This window comes from Falco naumanni, chromosome 8 (assembly GCF_017639655.2).
Source record: "Falco naumanni isolate bFalNau1 chromosome 8, bFalNau1.pat, whole genome shotgun sequence".
Taxonomy (NCBI): Eukaryota; Metazoa; Chordata; class Aves; order Falconiformes; family Falconidae; genus Falco; species Falco naumanni.
The window spans coordinates 54,310,481-54,326,430 of NC_054061.1; the positions used below are offsets into that span (position 1 = coordinate 54,310,481).

The 15,950-nt window shown below is 37.6% G+C and overlaps 1 protein-coding gene across 7 annotated transcripts in view; it reads right to left on the reverse strand.

Annotated features, from left to right (window-relative positions):
• The window catches only part of KANSL1L (KAT8 regulatory NSL complex subunit 1 like), a 66,616-nt gene that overhangs the window by 32,334 nt on the left and 18,332 nt on the right, over positions 1–15,950 (reverse strand). For 5 of the 7 annotated variants that reach the window (XM_040605023.1, XM_040605022.1, XM_040605019.1 and 2 more), the window contains exons 3-5: positions 10,443–10,584; positions 6,370–6,567; positions 3,481–3,602 (exon numbers count right to left, since the gene is read on the reverse strand). In XM_040605023.1, coding sequence (XP_040460957.1) covers positions 3,481–3,602; positions 6,370–6,567; positions 10,443–10,584 — 462 coding nt within the window. The remainder of the gene's footprint in view (positions 1–3,480; positions 3,603–6,369; positions 6,568–10,442; positions 10,585–15,950) is intronic. The other 2 variants (XM_040605021.1, XM_040605025.1) reach the window with 2 other exon arrangements.

The window sequence follows — 15,950 nt, forward strand, 5'->3', positions numbered from 1 at the left end:
GAAGACCTTGACTGCAACTCTAAACTGCCTAAGAAGTGCAAGTATACGAGATATTTTAGCCTTGATTCATAACAGGTCATCTATCTGCACAAATGATTATTTTCTCTAATGAACGTCATCTGGCGAGTCACAGACTTATTAGTAAAGTTGTAACACAATAAAATATAAAAATGAATTTATGACAAGGCCATTTATCCATCTTTTTTTGACAAGCTGCTTTACTGTTCTTCTAACAGTACATTTTTATTAAATAGAAGCACTTGCTATGAAAGCATGATTAAACACCATCCCATGCTGTGCTGGTGTGGTAATAAGGCTTTATGGGCTTGAATTTGAGCTGTCCTTCTGACACACCAGAACAATCCCAATAAGCAACACAGACTCAATGAAAAAAATGTGCTAATTAAAAGAGGGATAGTACAAAGTATTTAAAGGAACATACTAGTAACTGCTGGAAAAAGCCCCAAGTACTTAAGCATGACATTTTTAATGCTAACACTGCATTTTTAAGGCTTGAGAAAGAAAAACAATGTTTAAACTCCATGCAGAAGAGTTCTTCAAATATTTTCTCTGAACTCTCAAAAATATTTTCTCTGTAATTATCCGTCTTGAAGTTAGGCGGTGCCAAGGCCTATTTCTAGACTTTCATGTAAGAGGGAGGTATGTGGAAGACAACTTGGACAGGTAAATTAGAACAAAAAGCTCCTCAACTTCTGTGATTCCTGCCTTGGTTCTCATGGTTGGCCCAGGTCTTTGATAATCTCTCTTCAGCCTCTGCCAGCTGCTCTATTTACCCTCCTGGGCCCTGCAGTAATGCACAGCTCCAATTTCAGATGAAGCAAAGATCTCAGCTCCGTGGCTTGGAGCTCCAGTACACAGCAGTATGGTTTTCCTGCTACTTGTGTAAATAGGCTTCCCAGTCAAGGTTTGAGTTATCCATTTATTTTGATCTTAGTTTGGGTGGTTTTCAAAACGTGATTCTACAGAAGAGCAAAATGAACCATTGCCAGATGTAAAATCCATGAATTTGCTGAAACATTCCTTCCAAAGCTCATAGGTTGGCCTTTCTTGCTCTGTAGCCTAGCTAAAGAGCAGAGACCTCACTCACAGATACACACATGCACAGCAAGCCATCAGACAGGCACTATTTGTACTGAAGAAATGAACTTTTTCATTCCTCTCATAAGAAAGTGGTTACTGCTAGCTTAGGGAACTGCTTCTATGAACATTTACCTTCATACAATGCATCTGGCTAATCTTGACATCTAGATTTAATTAGGCAAAGAAAAGCTACATAGAAAAAGGAAACCACTAATGAAATTAGACCTTGACAAATGGCAGTTCAAGGTTACCCACATTTAATCAACCAGGAATCATACGTACACTTCCATTTCCACTGGGATCAGTCCAACTAACCAACCATAGTGCAACCCCCCATGATTAGCTCAAACCATCACACACTTAGACATACTTTAAACATGGACTATTATATCTTTCACATCAACAGCCTACAATTAATTTCAATAATTTACTTAAATAAAAGTCACTATAATCCCTTTTTTTTTTTCCTCTTCAAGAACAAAAAAATCACCTTATTTTCCATTCAGTTTTGGCTTCTACTTTCTCTAGTAGTTAATAAAGTGAGCTCTAGAAAAAACGAGGGGAGAAGCAGCCAAGAAATGAAGTTAACTGTAGTCTGTAACTGTCTCAATTAATTGCACACAATACTATACAACAACATACCACAAAAAACTGGAAAAAAAACCCAAGAAGTAGGCGGCAGCGAATTTTCCTGCAGGATTCTCATGATAACCACTCTATGTCATGTTTATTTACCATCTTTAATGAACGGTATTAATTTGCAGATTTCAAAACACTTCACAAGAAGTTAAAAATTAAAATCAACTATTCAACTGATTTTTAAGATGACATCTAGAAAGCTCTGCAAGTCTCTCAGATTCCCTTCCAACACCTAACTCACCGACTCCAGTTTAGAGCTATAGCACTAAGAAAATCTTCCAACTCTTCCTATTCTTCTTTGGGCTTTTATAGGTCACGAGTAGAAAACAACCAGCCTTAGACAGAGTGGTCTGTGAGCAAACAACTGTGCTGCTCATAAAATGGAAAGAAGACTGATTTTGGACAGTGCCTGATAAATCAGAAGAGAAGTGGCTTGAAGTTACATCATTAGAGTGCCTCATCATGAAGTCAACTTCATGCACTCCTAAAAACATTTTTAATAGCAGAACCCTTCTCCTCATCTGTTTCATGAAGAAGTCACAAATTCAAACACAGCCTTCTAACAGCCTAAATTACTCTCTTCTTCCACATACCCATCTCTATTAGCAACTCTTAATTCAGGCCTATTTATATTCCAAAACTCAGAGGAATCTTCTGATTTTCCCCTACATTATCTGTAAACAACTGATATGTCAGGAGCATGAATGATACATGACAAGGCCCCTTCATCCTTAAATTTAGGGCACAATCACACAATCACTTGGGAACAGACGGCAGCTAAAGAAGCTGCCCATCCAAGCTGCTCATTATAATCTCTTTGTGGGAGGCTACAGCCTCTGCGGCAAAGCTGCTGAAACAGACGGTGTAGCCAGCTCCTTTTGGAGCTGGGAGCCAGGGAATTACGTTCTGCTGCAGACACTACCATAAACCCCCAAGCTCTAGTAGGGAACACTTTCTTCATCCACCTGATATTAGTTAAGACCTATGAATAACAGCAACCCCTCCATCCTCAAAAATCACATTACCAGTATCTCAGGAGAAATACCCAACATACATACCTAGGTCTTTTGTAAGACAGGACCATAGTCAATTACCTTAACGCTGTTTTGACACTGATTACAGCCTGTACTGTACTTTAAAATCTTTGAATAAAAGATGGAATTACTAAGTATGGAGTAGTACTAAGAAACATTTTTCTACAACATTAATTTTGAGCTGCTATAGTCATCCTGCAAGGTATACCCATCCAGAACAAAAGACCACAAATGGAAAAATAGTATCTCCAAATTCTTGAAAAAGTAGCTGACAAAGAAAATTTTGCCTTGTATTGACAACTGGTATGTTTAAAATTAATGAAGCTGCCACTGGTGCCATCGCTTATGTATTTGACTAATCTAGTAAAGCCTAGTTCATCGCTTTTCCAGAAATAAAGTTGTAGTCATCATGACAGAATGCATTAATTCTGAAATAATCAGTAGTGTGTTACTTACTGTATCCTTTCACTACTTCACAGATACATTCATCTTCCCAGGACTTAAATATACTTAGTGACTGCATACTTCTACGATGTAAGAACAAAACCCTACTATTTTCAACCTTACAAGCAAGACTTGACTTCTCTTGAAGCTTGCAGAAAGCAGCTCTCTTTTCCTGATTTACTACTGTAGTGATGATTAGTTCCATCTACATAACTTTACTAGAAGTTATTATCTAAGAAAATGCTAGCATCCTGTCACCTACCTGAAGGAGATGCCATTGACCAGGTGTCTGTGCCTACAGGTCTTGGATGAAAGAGATGAAGAAGATGGAGACAGATTGAGTGGAGCAATTAGGCTGCTAATGATTTCACTCAGTTGCGCACTCTGGAAAAAAATAAAAAAATAAAAGGTAGTCAGACTTTTTATCCAGTCCTGGTTTTTTGGGGTTTTTTGGGGTTTTTTTCCCTACCGAGGATTCCAGTCACACACATCATGGAATAATCATATTTAGTTTCTTCTTGTGAATAATCAAGTGTGGCATGTTTTTCATTCACAATTATGTTCAACTATACAAGAAAGAAAAAACCCAACAACACACCACCAACAAAAAAACGACACAACCCTGAGCAACCAGCCAAGCACATTGTTTATACATTTGAGTTAGTAGTACACAAAATACATTAGAGATCTTAGTATTTTAGCCAGTTTTTTTAAAAAGGCAAAAGAAACAGAACACTTTACAGCTGATGTTACAACAGCTGCAGCCCAGAGCAGCTAACTGGCCATTCAACAAGCATTTCAACAAGGGGAAAAAAAAAAGCCTGCTGTCTACTCGTTGTACATTTTGTTCACTCCAAGTATTTTTCTTAGAAAAATCCTCTTCATTGCTCACTGTAGTTTGACAAAGGTGTTTTTATAAAAGGAAGTGTAACTACAGGACGACTACTATAATTACAGACAGAATGGCTAAAATCTTCTCGTATCCTCAAAAATAGCAAGCAGAAGTCCCCACCCCACCAACACTCGGACTTTCAGAACTGCCACAAAACAAATGCAGCTAATTTGTTAAGACTAAGAATTACTCTTTATAAAGCAATGAATTGTGGACTGACTCCAGATATCTTTTCACAAAGATTTTTTTGTTTTAAATGTCAAACCTTAAAGGCTATTCTGACAATAAATGTAGCTTTCTTAGAGGAAACTGTGTTCTGCACATTAAACAGAAATTAAAGGATCTGAAATGGTGTAATTTTTTTTAAAAAAACTTTTACATTATTTTGTAGGATTTTCATTCATAACTAAGATTGTTTAAAACAAGAATTGCAAAAGGCTACCCAGTAAGTTTTCTTTACATTTTGAAGGGACTACCATTTATGCAGAAAGAGGCAGAAGAAATTATTTTCCATTTTATTACAACTCATGCCTTTTCTGTTCATGTGTAAGTGATGCAGTTGGGTAAAAATTTTGTCTCAGAATAAAATATTCAGGGGTGGATATTAAAGCACAGAAATAGCAAGTCATTTACAAAAGGTCTGGACAAAGCAAACAAGATGCCAGTAAAATATTCAGCAGATTGACTCAAAAATCTTAAAAGTATTCAATCTGTAAGGAACAAAGTCTATACTGAATATAAAAGCACTGAAACAATGGCAGACTTCCAAATCACAAGGAAAAATATACATTTTTAAACATCACAGAGCTATGAAAAGGACTTGAAAACAGTATTAATAAAAATTGCCAGGCTCAGTCACTTTGTGATTTCTATGAATTTTTTTTTTATTCACAAGTAAAATTGTTTATTTTTAACAAAGAAATACTTTAACATAGGACTGAAGAATTCTGTGGGAATATCTGTGAATGTTCACAGCCTACAGCATCACTAGTCCTGACACTGAACAAGAAGAAACTCAGACCTTCAGAGTTAAAGTTGATTTATAGAACTGATAGTCAAAAAGGAAATCAACCCCCAAGCTTTTTGTGGTGTAAAGGGAAGAAATCTGATGTAATCTGTGAGATGCCTTAAATGAAGAACACCTTTACTTCCAAGTAATCAAATTTCTTAGACCTCTGTTTGTAACTACTTAGGGACCAGGAAACACATCGCTATTATTTTAATGGTCAAATGTCTTACTGAAAAGTGTATTTAATTCTCCAAGTAATCACTTAAAGAGGGGACATTCACCACATTCTAAAAATGCTCTTTGGTTTACCTTGTGCAATTGCCAGCACTGCGCATATAAATTTCCTGTTTCATTGCTTCCTTACTCCTGTCTGTTGTGGATAAGATCTATCAAACAGGGGAAGCATTTTAAGAACAGGAAAGTATGACTATCAAATAAGAAAAATTGGCACAGAGATTCAGGAACAGGCATTAGTACCTAAAGCTACTTTTATCCCATTTAAAAATGTGTATATGACCAAGAATTTTGTACAGCAGAGAGCAACATATTCACAAACCATAATGGCCTTGTCAGGTTTGCTTTACGCTAACTGCATAAATTCATTCTGAAAACAAATTTCCTGTATCTCCTTCAGCAATGTGATCCTACCACATTCTTTATGTACTTTCTAGCAAAAGAAAACCCTGCTGGAGTCTATATCGTATTTCCTGGAATTAACCTTGGAAATGACTGTTTTGAACACCATGAACCGAAACTCTGCTCACAGCTACGCCTACGCTATGCCTGTTAAGTACCTGGAATTCCTCAGCTCCAAACTAGAGTCCTATGATGCTTGAAAAGACAAACCAACAATTATATTCTGTTGGGGCTCTTTTTTGGTTTTGTTTCAAATGCAACATACCTCCATCTTCAGCTGTACCCTTTCATCTCACATAAGTATTTCCTGAAACAATCTGTGGCAACACTACATTAAACCTAACTATAAAGGAGAGGCAGGTTTGTGGATAACTATTAGAAGTTGTTATGTGGCCACTTTGATGGAAACAAAGCGGTAACACAGACACGTCAGAAATAAAAGGTTAATTTGTAAACCTGGTGTACAATGTAGTTATTTAAGCCCTTCAATTCATCAGCACGCACCCTCAATTGCGAAATATCTTCCTTTTTGGAAGTCATCACCATGGAACCTGCCCTATTTCTGAAGTAAATCATTTGGCGCCATTGATCGTTCAGTTCTTATTTTACTTTACCTGTTTTTCTATGTTTCGTAAAAGCAGGGTAGGACTGCTGGGTGACATTTCAAAGTCATGCTCCGGCAAAGAATCCTGTCTCTCAATGGCAGCTTGCGAATTCCCTGTGGCGTTTAATAAAGCTTCTTGGTCTGTCAATTGTATTTGCTTCTTCAAAATGTCTTTTGGAAATGGGAATTCTTCTAAGATCACCATCCCCTAGACAACAGCAATTGAACACAGTTGGTTGACAACGGATTAACCCTCCTAAATCATTTTTAAGGGGCAGTCAAACCTGGCACATGCCCCCTAAATCCTCCCAGCAACTCTTTGGAGCACACAAACTAGATTTTTAAATATACTTAACAGCTAAAATATAGAAATAGTAGGTATTTTCACTAATGAAAAGCTGCACCATTCATGCTATTCCTTATAACAGGAATTGCTCTAGTGTTACACCACTGCTTAAACATCTGTGCCAAAATTCAAATCAGAAATTCATACTTATTAGAGCAACTATATGATCATTTGCCCGCTGATTTAAGAGGCTTTTCTGTAAGAAACAATCACCCTTTGATTTGAAGTTGGTTACAGTCTTTGCAGCCAATAAATTTTGTGGAGGCATTTTAAAGTGCTCTATTTCTCTTATTCCTATCCACGTTCAAAGCAAAACATCAAGGTTGTTATTTTTTATGTAGCAGAGATGTATATGATTCAAAACAAAAGCCTTTTACAATTTAATAATTTATTTTTTTAAGATGAGCATTTTTAGAGTTTCATAATTACAGAGGTAACTATCCTAAATACTACAGCAATCTCATTGCTTTTCAAGACAACCTGTGCAAATGTGGTATCAGACATGGTCTATCATCTAGAATGCCACCTAATAAGATAAATTTAACTGTATACGGTAGAGAAATAATAAGAGTTTCGTAGATGAACTAGGAAAAGAAACCCCATTGCATTTTCCACATGAAAGATTAGAAAACAAGTGTCAAATACAAACCTAGGTAACATCTCACTTGGTTTGTTTCAACAACTTAAACAAAATACTAAGCACAAATAACTTTGTAACAAAGTTTGTAGTCAAAACTAGTTCCTCAAATAGTCCCTTAATTTGTTATTATCTTGAGCAAATCAATTTAATACTCAGAAAAGACTATCAAATCTCTGCAGACTTCTACCAAAAAGAAAGGGAAATAACTTACTTGCTTTTAAGTACTGCCTGTTACTCAAATATCAAGCAGATACCGAAAGAATGGGACCATTCAACTACACTGCCTCAATTTTTAATTCCTAGTGAGAAAATTCCACTAAACCCAAGAAAGACTGTTATCATGTGAACACAAGGAACCCCTGTATTATTTCCTTAAGCAAGACAAACTTCACCTACATTGTGGTTGTGGAAAATTAGGGATCCTGTAGTTTTACTAGCACCTTGAATGTTGCTTCGGCAGCAACTTGCCCTGAAACATGAAAGCAAGTCTCAAAGAGACTTCAAAGGGAAGACTAGCAGAAAATGTGAAATTGTCCTGTTCTCATTGTGTCTCTAACTTACTCTCCTGTTTGAACTATAAATTCAAATCTGAGAAAAAAAACATTCTCTAAAAACAAATGTAGGTGCTTGAAGACTTGATTTAGTACCCAAAAGGGGCACAGAGATTCTGAATTTCAATCAACTCAATGCTAGATTTTCCATGTTCCTTATCAAGCACTTATCAAGTAGTAGCCCATCATCTGTGGTTTTCCATTTACAGCAGATGGAAACGAATCCAGACAGTATCATACTACAGTCTGTAGACAACAGCAATTACAAAGTAGGCAGTACGCTGAAGGAAATTCAAGTACAGATCTAATTTTTATGTGCCACAACAGGAGGACAAGCTAGCTCAACAGTTTTAGACTCTTTCAGAACTTAGAATCTTCAGATCTTTTTAGCAAAAGAATCATATGTCATGACCACAGAGAGAATGGAGAAAAAACCCTCACAAAAGTCTAAAACACAGATTCTGAATGCAGAGTAATAGGAAGACACACAGGAAAGTGGTGAAAAGAGGGGGACACACCCCACACTTCCACTGGAATTATATTTTAAGTTGCAGAGTCCTGTTGACCAAGCAGAGAAAGATGAAAGCAGAAAAGGAAGGTGCAAGTTGACAGACTGTATGAAGAGGGAGAGATGGAATAGGCACAGAAGAGGAAGAGTACAGAATTAGAAGACTAGTAGTGACTATATAGGAATTATAAATTAAATGGGTTACAACCAGTAGAGTTTGACAATGAACTCCCACCTCCCCCACTCCTTAAATGGAATTTTTTTGTTTTGCAGCTATAATTTTTTTTAAAGTGGAAGGACTGTCAAAGATCCAGAGCTGCTACTTCTACATGCATAGAGATGGAGAAGACAATGTAGTAGGCCAGGAAACTGCCCACAAATTAACCATCTCCCTTCCCATTGCATTATGGTGTTGGAGAAGTGGTGTTTTGCTTGCAATCATTGTTCACTGGCTATGAATCACACTTTTTTCCACTCAAAATACACAAAAACCACTCTGAAACCATTAAACACAGCATAAAAATCCTAATGATATTGTGTAACTACTCTGCAGTCACTAAATGAAAACAAAGAGCTCTTCTATCAGCCTGTGTGTCCTTCTGTAGCTGCTGCACTGGTGTACGACAAACGTGTACACAAAAAAAATCGCTGCTTAAGAAAATATGCGTCTACGTTCACTATGGGACACAAAGCCAAATACTTAACACCACAGCTGGTAAAAGGGGCATGAAGTTTGCAAAAAGGAATGTCACTAAAGATCCCCACCAGGAAGATGACTAGGCTACAAGCCAACATACCACCTAATGCGAAGAAAACGCATGACAAAAAGAATGTTCTTTCTCTCATTTCTCTGTTATTCATTTCTCTGTCTTCTGCAGCTCATGAGACCTATGCCACCCTAAAGGCTGATAGCTCTTGAGTTTAACAGTGTGCAGGTATCTGCTATTTAGGGCAACACTAAAATACGGGCATTCTCACCCTTCACCTTGTCTTCACCAAGATACAAAATCTGATTTTACTTGTGTGGGCACAGAGGCAGGACGGACCCTCAAATGAAGGCTCTTCAAGTGTTTTTTTAACAAAAAACCTGACTGGGGAAAAGTTTGGAGCATGAGAGATGAAGTTCAATATGAAGAGAAGGGCTTTGAAGGCAATAGGAGAAGAGGGGATAATTTTTCTTTACGTCATCAGAGGGAAATGCCTTCTGGGGTGACTTCCCTCTCCTTTTAAACTCCCTCTAAGTCTCATGTTCAGCCACATAAAATCAAAAGCATCTTCTGGCCCCTCTCCATCTGTGCTTATCTGACCCCAGCATAGATAAAACAACCTACATGAGACTCGTCTATGGAGAGTCAAAGAGCCCTCCTCTAAACCCCCTCAGTATCACACTGCCAGAATTATCACAAGTTTTGGCTTCTTACACGTAAGAATGACCTGGGGAACCCATTAAATCGATAGATAGATTATTAATGGTTTAGGAATGTGACTTTCCCACTGTCTAGCCAGTTCGATTTACAAAAACTAGTACATGAGTTACACACATTGGAATTTTAGTAATAATTAATCCTTGACCTGTTCAAAGTGCTGTACAAACATTAACTAGCTAATCCTCAGAATAAACACACATTGTAAATAATAAAAAAAAAACAACCAACCCTGAAACCCCACAACACAAAACTGAATAACCAAGCACCCCACCAGAAAAACAAATCTTGCCTTTTCTGCAGAGTGAAAAAACTAGGACGATAAACACAGTAGCTTTTGCAGGGCCCCTGGAAGTTGCTAACAAAGTCACCAACTACCACAGATAGGAAGGTAAGAGTTCCCAACTCCCAGTCCTGTACTGGTGCCTCTAGGGTACAATACTTTTTAGCTCCTGACGGCCTTCTTATTAACCTTTGCATGCAATGGGCTGCATGGATACAAGAACTCTAGGGCAAAACAAACAACAACAACAAGGAACCAAAGAAATAAATATTACAAGAAACACTGTCAAAAGATTATTTGAAAAGCCCATTTATGAGCTTACAGACAATACCTTGGTGGCACGTATCTGCCTGTGAAGGTCAGTTAGTTGTTGGATTTTGTATTCTAGTTCTGAAATCTGGGCTTGAAGCCATGTCCAACGGCTGCCAATTCTGGCTCTGTCTGCAAGCCACTTCCATTCAGAAGTATAGCTGCTGTGAAGACAAAATGCTGGTTAGTCCAAAAATAAAGATAACCACATTTGCACAAGAACATTTTTGACAGCTGCTCTGCCTCATGTTGCAAGCATCTCAGTTGCTTTCAAAAGATATCTGATTATACCCATTCAGTTTCACATCAGCTTATTTCTGTAACTACAGAACTTGCCCAAACCAGTACAACCAATGTTCACTGGCTATTCCCAGGCTAAGCTGGTTTTATGTTCAGTATTATAAAACCCAAAGCTGAAGAAACTACCAAACTATATCAGTTAATGCAGATTACAGATTTGTAAAGAATTCCAGTAGCTCTACCAGCAAGAACCCAAATTCTTACACCACACTTCCTCCCACAAGCTTCCATGAATATTGTTTGCTAACAATTGGAATCAAATAAAACACCATCCAGCAATGACAAGCTAGATATCAAGTCACGGCCCAAAAAAACCAAGTAGCTTAAATTCCCTTCATTCAAGCTATTTTATAAATATAATTGTGTCACTATGGTATACCTAGGTCACTCTTACTGCTGTTTACAAATAGGTGTAATTTGTAACACAAAAGATGCCTCCCAGTACTTGACATTGTGATTAGCTTAACTTTATTATGTCAAATTCATCACTGGTATCAGCAAACTTTACTCAACCTACATATTAAATAAATGAATGACATAACAGTGCCACTCAATAAATAATCTTAATATCCAGTAAGTTTAAGCAACAGAGACAACACAATGCAGTATTTTAGTATGCAACTTGTGCTAGTATCCTACCATTAACTGAATTAATTTATTTAAAGAAAATGACTGGGGTTTTTTTCCCCAATAAGTTGTAAAGTAGTTTGTTACAGCTAACTTAAATGAACTGTAAAATCCAGCTTCTGGAAAAGAGGAGCTTTTATTCAAGTTATTGGGATAACTACTGGATTTAAATCCTGGATAGTAGTGTATGTAAGTTTTGCACAGGCCAAGTATGTGATCCCCCATTCCCCAGCCAATGAAAAGTACTCAAGTATCACAAAAGACACAAGAAAAAGCAGATGCCAGTAAATAGGCATAGGATCATCACACAAGTGCAATTGTTTCATGCAGAATTTTGTGTCAACTACTTCTACAATAAAAGGAAAGTACACATCACCCTGCAAAAGATGCTACACATTTCCTGGCATGAGTAGAGAATCACCAAACTTGAGAATCCTAATATTTTCAGACATTATAAAACATAACAGAACTGAAAATCACAGAACTTTCAGTCTACTTTAGTTATCATAAATAGTAAGAACAGACACAGACTCCAGTAGGTTACTTCTAAAATACGTAATTTCTCCCTTTTTTAACATAAACTATCTGCCCACATAGTTTACAACCAGCTTAAACTCTCTCCTACACAGACAAAATGAACATACAAAATTAGACAGAAGACTGAAATGTCCTGTTAAAATCCAGATTCTATGTGCAAGCAAAGGTAATCACAAGTGGATTACCATCAAAAAGAAACTCAAAGAACTCTATAAATAGCTACCATAAGGAATTGTTCACACTTTATATATTCTATTAGTGACTTTGTCCCAGGATAAAAGGCATATGAAGTCATCTTGTGAATATTCATTTTTCTGACAACCCCTTCTTATTTCTCTCTGTTTTCCCCACTATCACCAGTACATAATAAATAGCCCTAGTTACTTAGGCTTTAACCAAGTCTTCTTGCCAAGAACTTCTCTGTGATTGAACAATTTTTGCACATTTATGCTTCTGGAAGTCATAAAATACAATTTGTGGGGAAAGGGGGGATCCAAATTACGAGTTGACCCAAGTCACCGTTCAATTGACTAATGTGTTCACACAAGTGTGGTGGCTGGAATAGTTAGGATTTGTCTCAGGACCATGGGATGGCAAAAAGTTAGTCCTAAGAAAGAGCTGCTTAATAAGGCTATAACAAATCCCTTAGTTGATCATTTTAATAAAAAGTTTAAGAAAAACCCAATAGGAGTATTGCGGTGCTTACTTGTACTCCTTTCTCAAAAGACAAATGAACAAACAACAAACCCCCCCCAGACCAGGACATTGTAACAAGAAAGCCCAGGTGAAAGAAAATAAATCACACTGACAGAATTACCTTCCAAGCTAGATGCAACAGTGTGAGGAGAAAGGTGAGCTATCCTCAAACAGACTGAGAAGGGAGAAGCACATGAGAGAAATAAAGTGTTCACACAGCTGGGAAACAAGTGGAGTGGAAAGGGTCAGAGCTTGTCTTGTGTCCCATACACTGTATGAAACAAGCATGGCAGCAAGGAAATCACAAGTTATTTTTCAAAAACATGTTTGCAGATTTTTTTCTTAAACACAATAATAAATCCTGAATTAATTGCATTCGCTGTTGAATATATTATGTATATTTTTCTTCATTCTAAAAAACAAGTATATATGCAAGTATTTCTTAAGGCTTTAAACTGTACTATATAATTAAACTAACAGGCTTTAATTACAGTGTAATAATGATGTCCTTAGGCTCCTCTAAGGAAGAGCTTCCACCGAAGTAAGCACAGACATTCTAAGCTCACACCAAAGGAAGCAATTTTAGCTTCTCTCTCCTGCCAGCCCAGGCTGCCCCATGCCTGCACAAGCACTCAGGCACCTACACAGTGACATGTATTACAGAGTTGCTCATGGTTAATTTTAACTGTGGAGGCCAGGGTGAATGAAGCAAGTTTAAGTCTAGATGGCTTTCCCAGTCTTGATGCCTTGCAGACACACACATTTGCACTGCCCCAAGGGAAGAGGAAGGAAGCTCAGGGCAAGGCAGCAAGCCTGCGTTCGCATTTACAGGACAGGAGGTGAGAGCACTGCTAAATTCTGTTCCCATCTCTGTCGCTCATATTTGATTGATCTTGCTTTATTTATTTACCATCTTTGCCTCTAAGTCTATTTCTCTACAAACTATTTAGACCTTGTAACTCCTCGGAGGAAGATAAAATCGCTATAAGCAATCCCCACGCTCCTGAAGTGAACTGTTTGCATGCAAAGTAGTACAGTCACTCAAGTGACAAATGATAACACACTACTGCAATTAAAATAACAACATTTAAAAAATATTTGTAAATCTGTTCCTGGGATGTTAGAGAGAGCGTAACATTCACTCAGTAAAGAAAGCTGTTTCAAGGTGGCACCAATGAATTAATCAATTCTGCAAATCCAGAGAAGAAAAAAAACCAAAACCAAACAACTATACAGGGTTACAAAAATAACCAGGCCTGTTGCTGAAGGAGGAAGTCGGAGCAGATGCTAAAGGAGAAGCTCCTGCCTTGGTTCTCTGTTGGGATTGAGACAAGAAAAGAAAAGTTTCTGTCTGTCCTGCTTCTGGTGTGCTCCTTTTGCAAAGCACCTTCACTTGGTTTCTGTGCTGTCTAACATCTTACATCCTCCACAGGAATTTCAGATTTGTTCTTCTGCTGACAATTCAATATAAACCACGTTACATTTGCAAAAGGTTCTAATGTTCAGTACTGTTGCAAAATGAAATATTAAACTTACATATAAACTTATTGCTCTTGCAATGACTGAATCTGCAGACGATCTCCTGCATTCATCCAAGACCATTAGAATTGGAAGAGAACAGAGCAATACTGACTATGTATGAATAAAACATCTCATTTAGATTTCTCTAGAAAAACATTCTGGAATTGCATTAAAGGCACAATTTGTTTCCATGTGAGATACTGGCTTGCATTCCCCCTGTTCTCATTGAACTGCAGGAGTTCAATCCTGCACAACTTGCAAGAGAAGAAAGAAAGAAAGAAAGAAAGAAATGCAGAAGAACAAGCAAGCCACAAGGAACAGAGACACAAAGACAGACAAAGTATGATCAAAAGTATAACTAGGAAGTGGACATTCAGACTGTACTGTGTCACTCCAAAGTATGGGAAAGAATTCAGCTAGGTATCATCAATACCAGCAGAAGTAGTATAAGCATTTCATCAAAGCTACTTGGTTTTGCTGAGGCCAAAGAGGCAGTAAAGAGTACTAAGTAATATACTATTACAGTCAGTACTGTTACTTAAAATGAAAGAAGTTTTTAGCCATGATCTCTGGACAGAATAAAGGACAAGAGTAAAGGGCCTCAAGTTGTGCCAGGGGAGCTTTAGATTGGATGTTAGAAAACATTTCTTTGTTGAAAGGGTGGTAAAGCATTGGAACAGGCTGCCTAGGGAGGTGGTAGAATCACCATCCCTGGAGGCATTTTAAAAAATGCATAGATGTGGTGCTTAGTGACATAGTTCAGTGGTGGACTTGGCAGTGCTGGGTTAATGGTTGGACTTGATGGTCTTAAAGGTCTTTTCCAACCTAAATGATTGTATAATTCTATGATTGTATATGGATGAACCACTCGGCCCTCTCAACTTCCCCAAAAAGAGAAAAAAGAATTGAGAACAGACCATGCTTTTATGTAACTAAAGCAGCATCACAGAATGCAAGAGGACTATGAGAAGCATTTCCAGTGCCTCCATTATGTTGTGGGTAGGATTTATGTTGTCCCAATACCTAAGATCAGTCTGTCCTCAAAACCAGGCAACCTTAATGCTAACCAAGATAAATTTGCTGTGCTACATACACACACTGTTGTTTGGGTTTTGTGTCTGGTTGGGTTTTTTTGTTTGTTTGTTTACAGGAGAGGAAAAGGGGTGGAATTTAAATCTTTTAGGGATATCTTACTTTTATAAGCAAACAAAACAAGAAGCCTGATCATTATTTGATAAATAATGAAGCAGAAACACAGTAGTGTTTAAAATGCACAAAAAATACAGAACCTGGGATTGATACTTCTGTTAAGTATCCAGGATTCAAATAGGGATTGTGAGCATAGGAAAGAGTGTTTTATAGCATGCAGTCCTGTGCCCAAGGCAAGATTCTCCACAAGTATCTTATAACCTGAAAATTAAAAGGAAATCAAGGCCTTCCAGCCTTGTAACTCACAGTGAGAACAAGTAGTATAACCCTACCACGACATTTCTGCAGGGACAATGACAGGATGCTTCCTACTGAACAGGAAAGGAACATGCTTGCAACAGACCCACATCAAAACTCCAAAATGCAGGTTTGCCAACCCAAAACACAAGCCTCCTTCCAAAAGGTTGGTTTTGAAGAATACCAGCGTTTTCTAGTTACACCATCCTCAAACTTGAACAACCCAGAGAACAAGGCACCCACATAGTGAGGGTGGAAAAAATTTCTCCAATTCCAAAATTCTGCATTAAACATAAGAATGGCAGTTATTCCTCATTTCTGCTTACATTTTCTGCTCAGTTTCCTAACACAGTGTGTTTTGATCTTTCTGCCAGGCCGTGTCCCCTTCAGTTTAATCCACGTT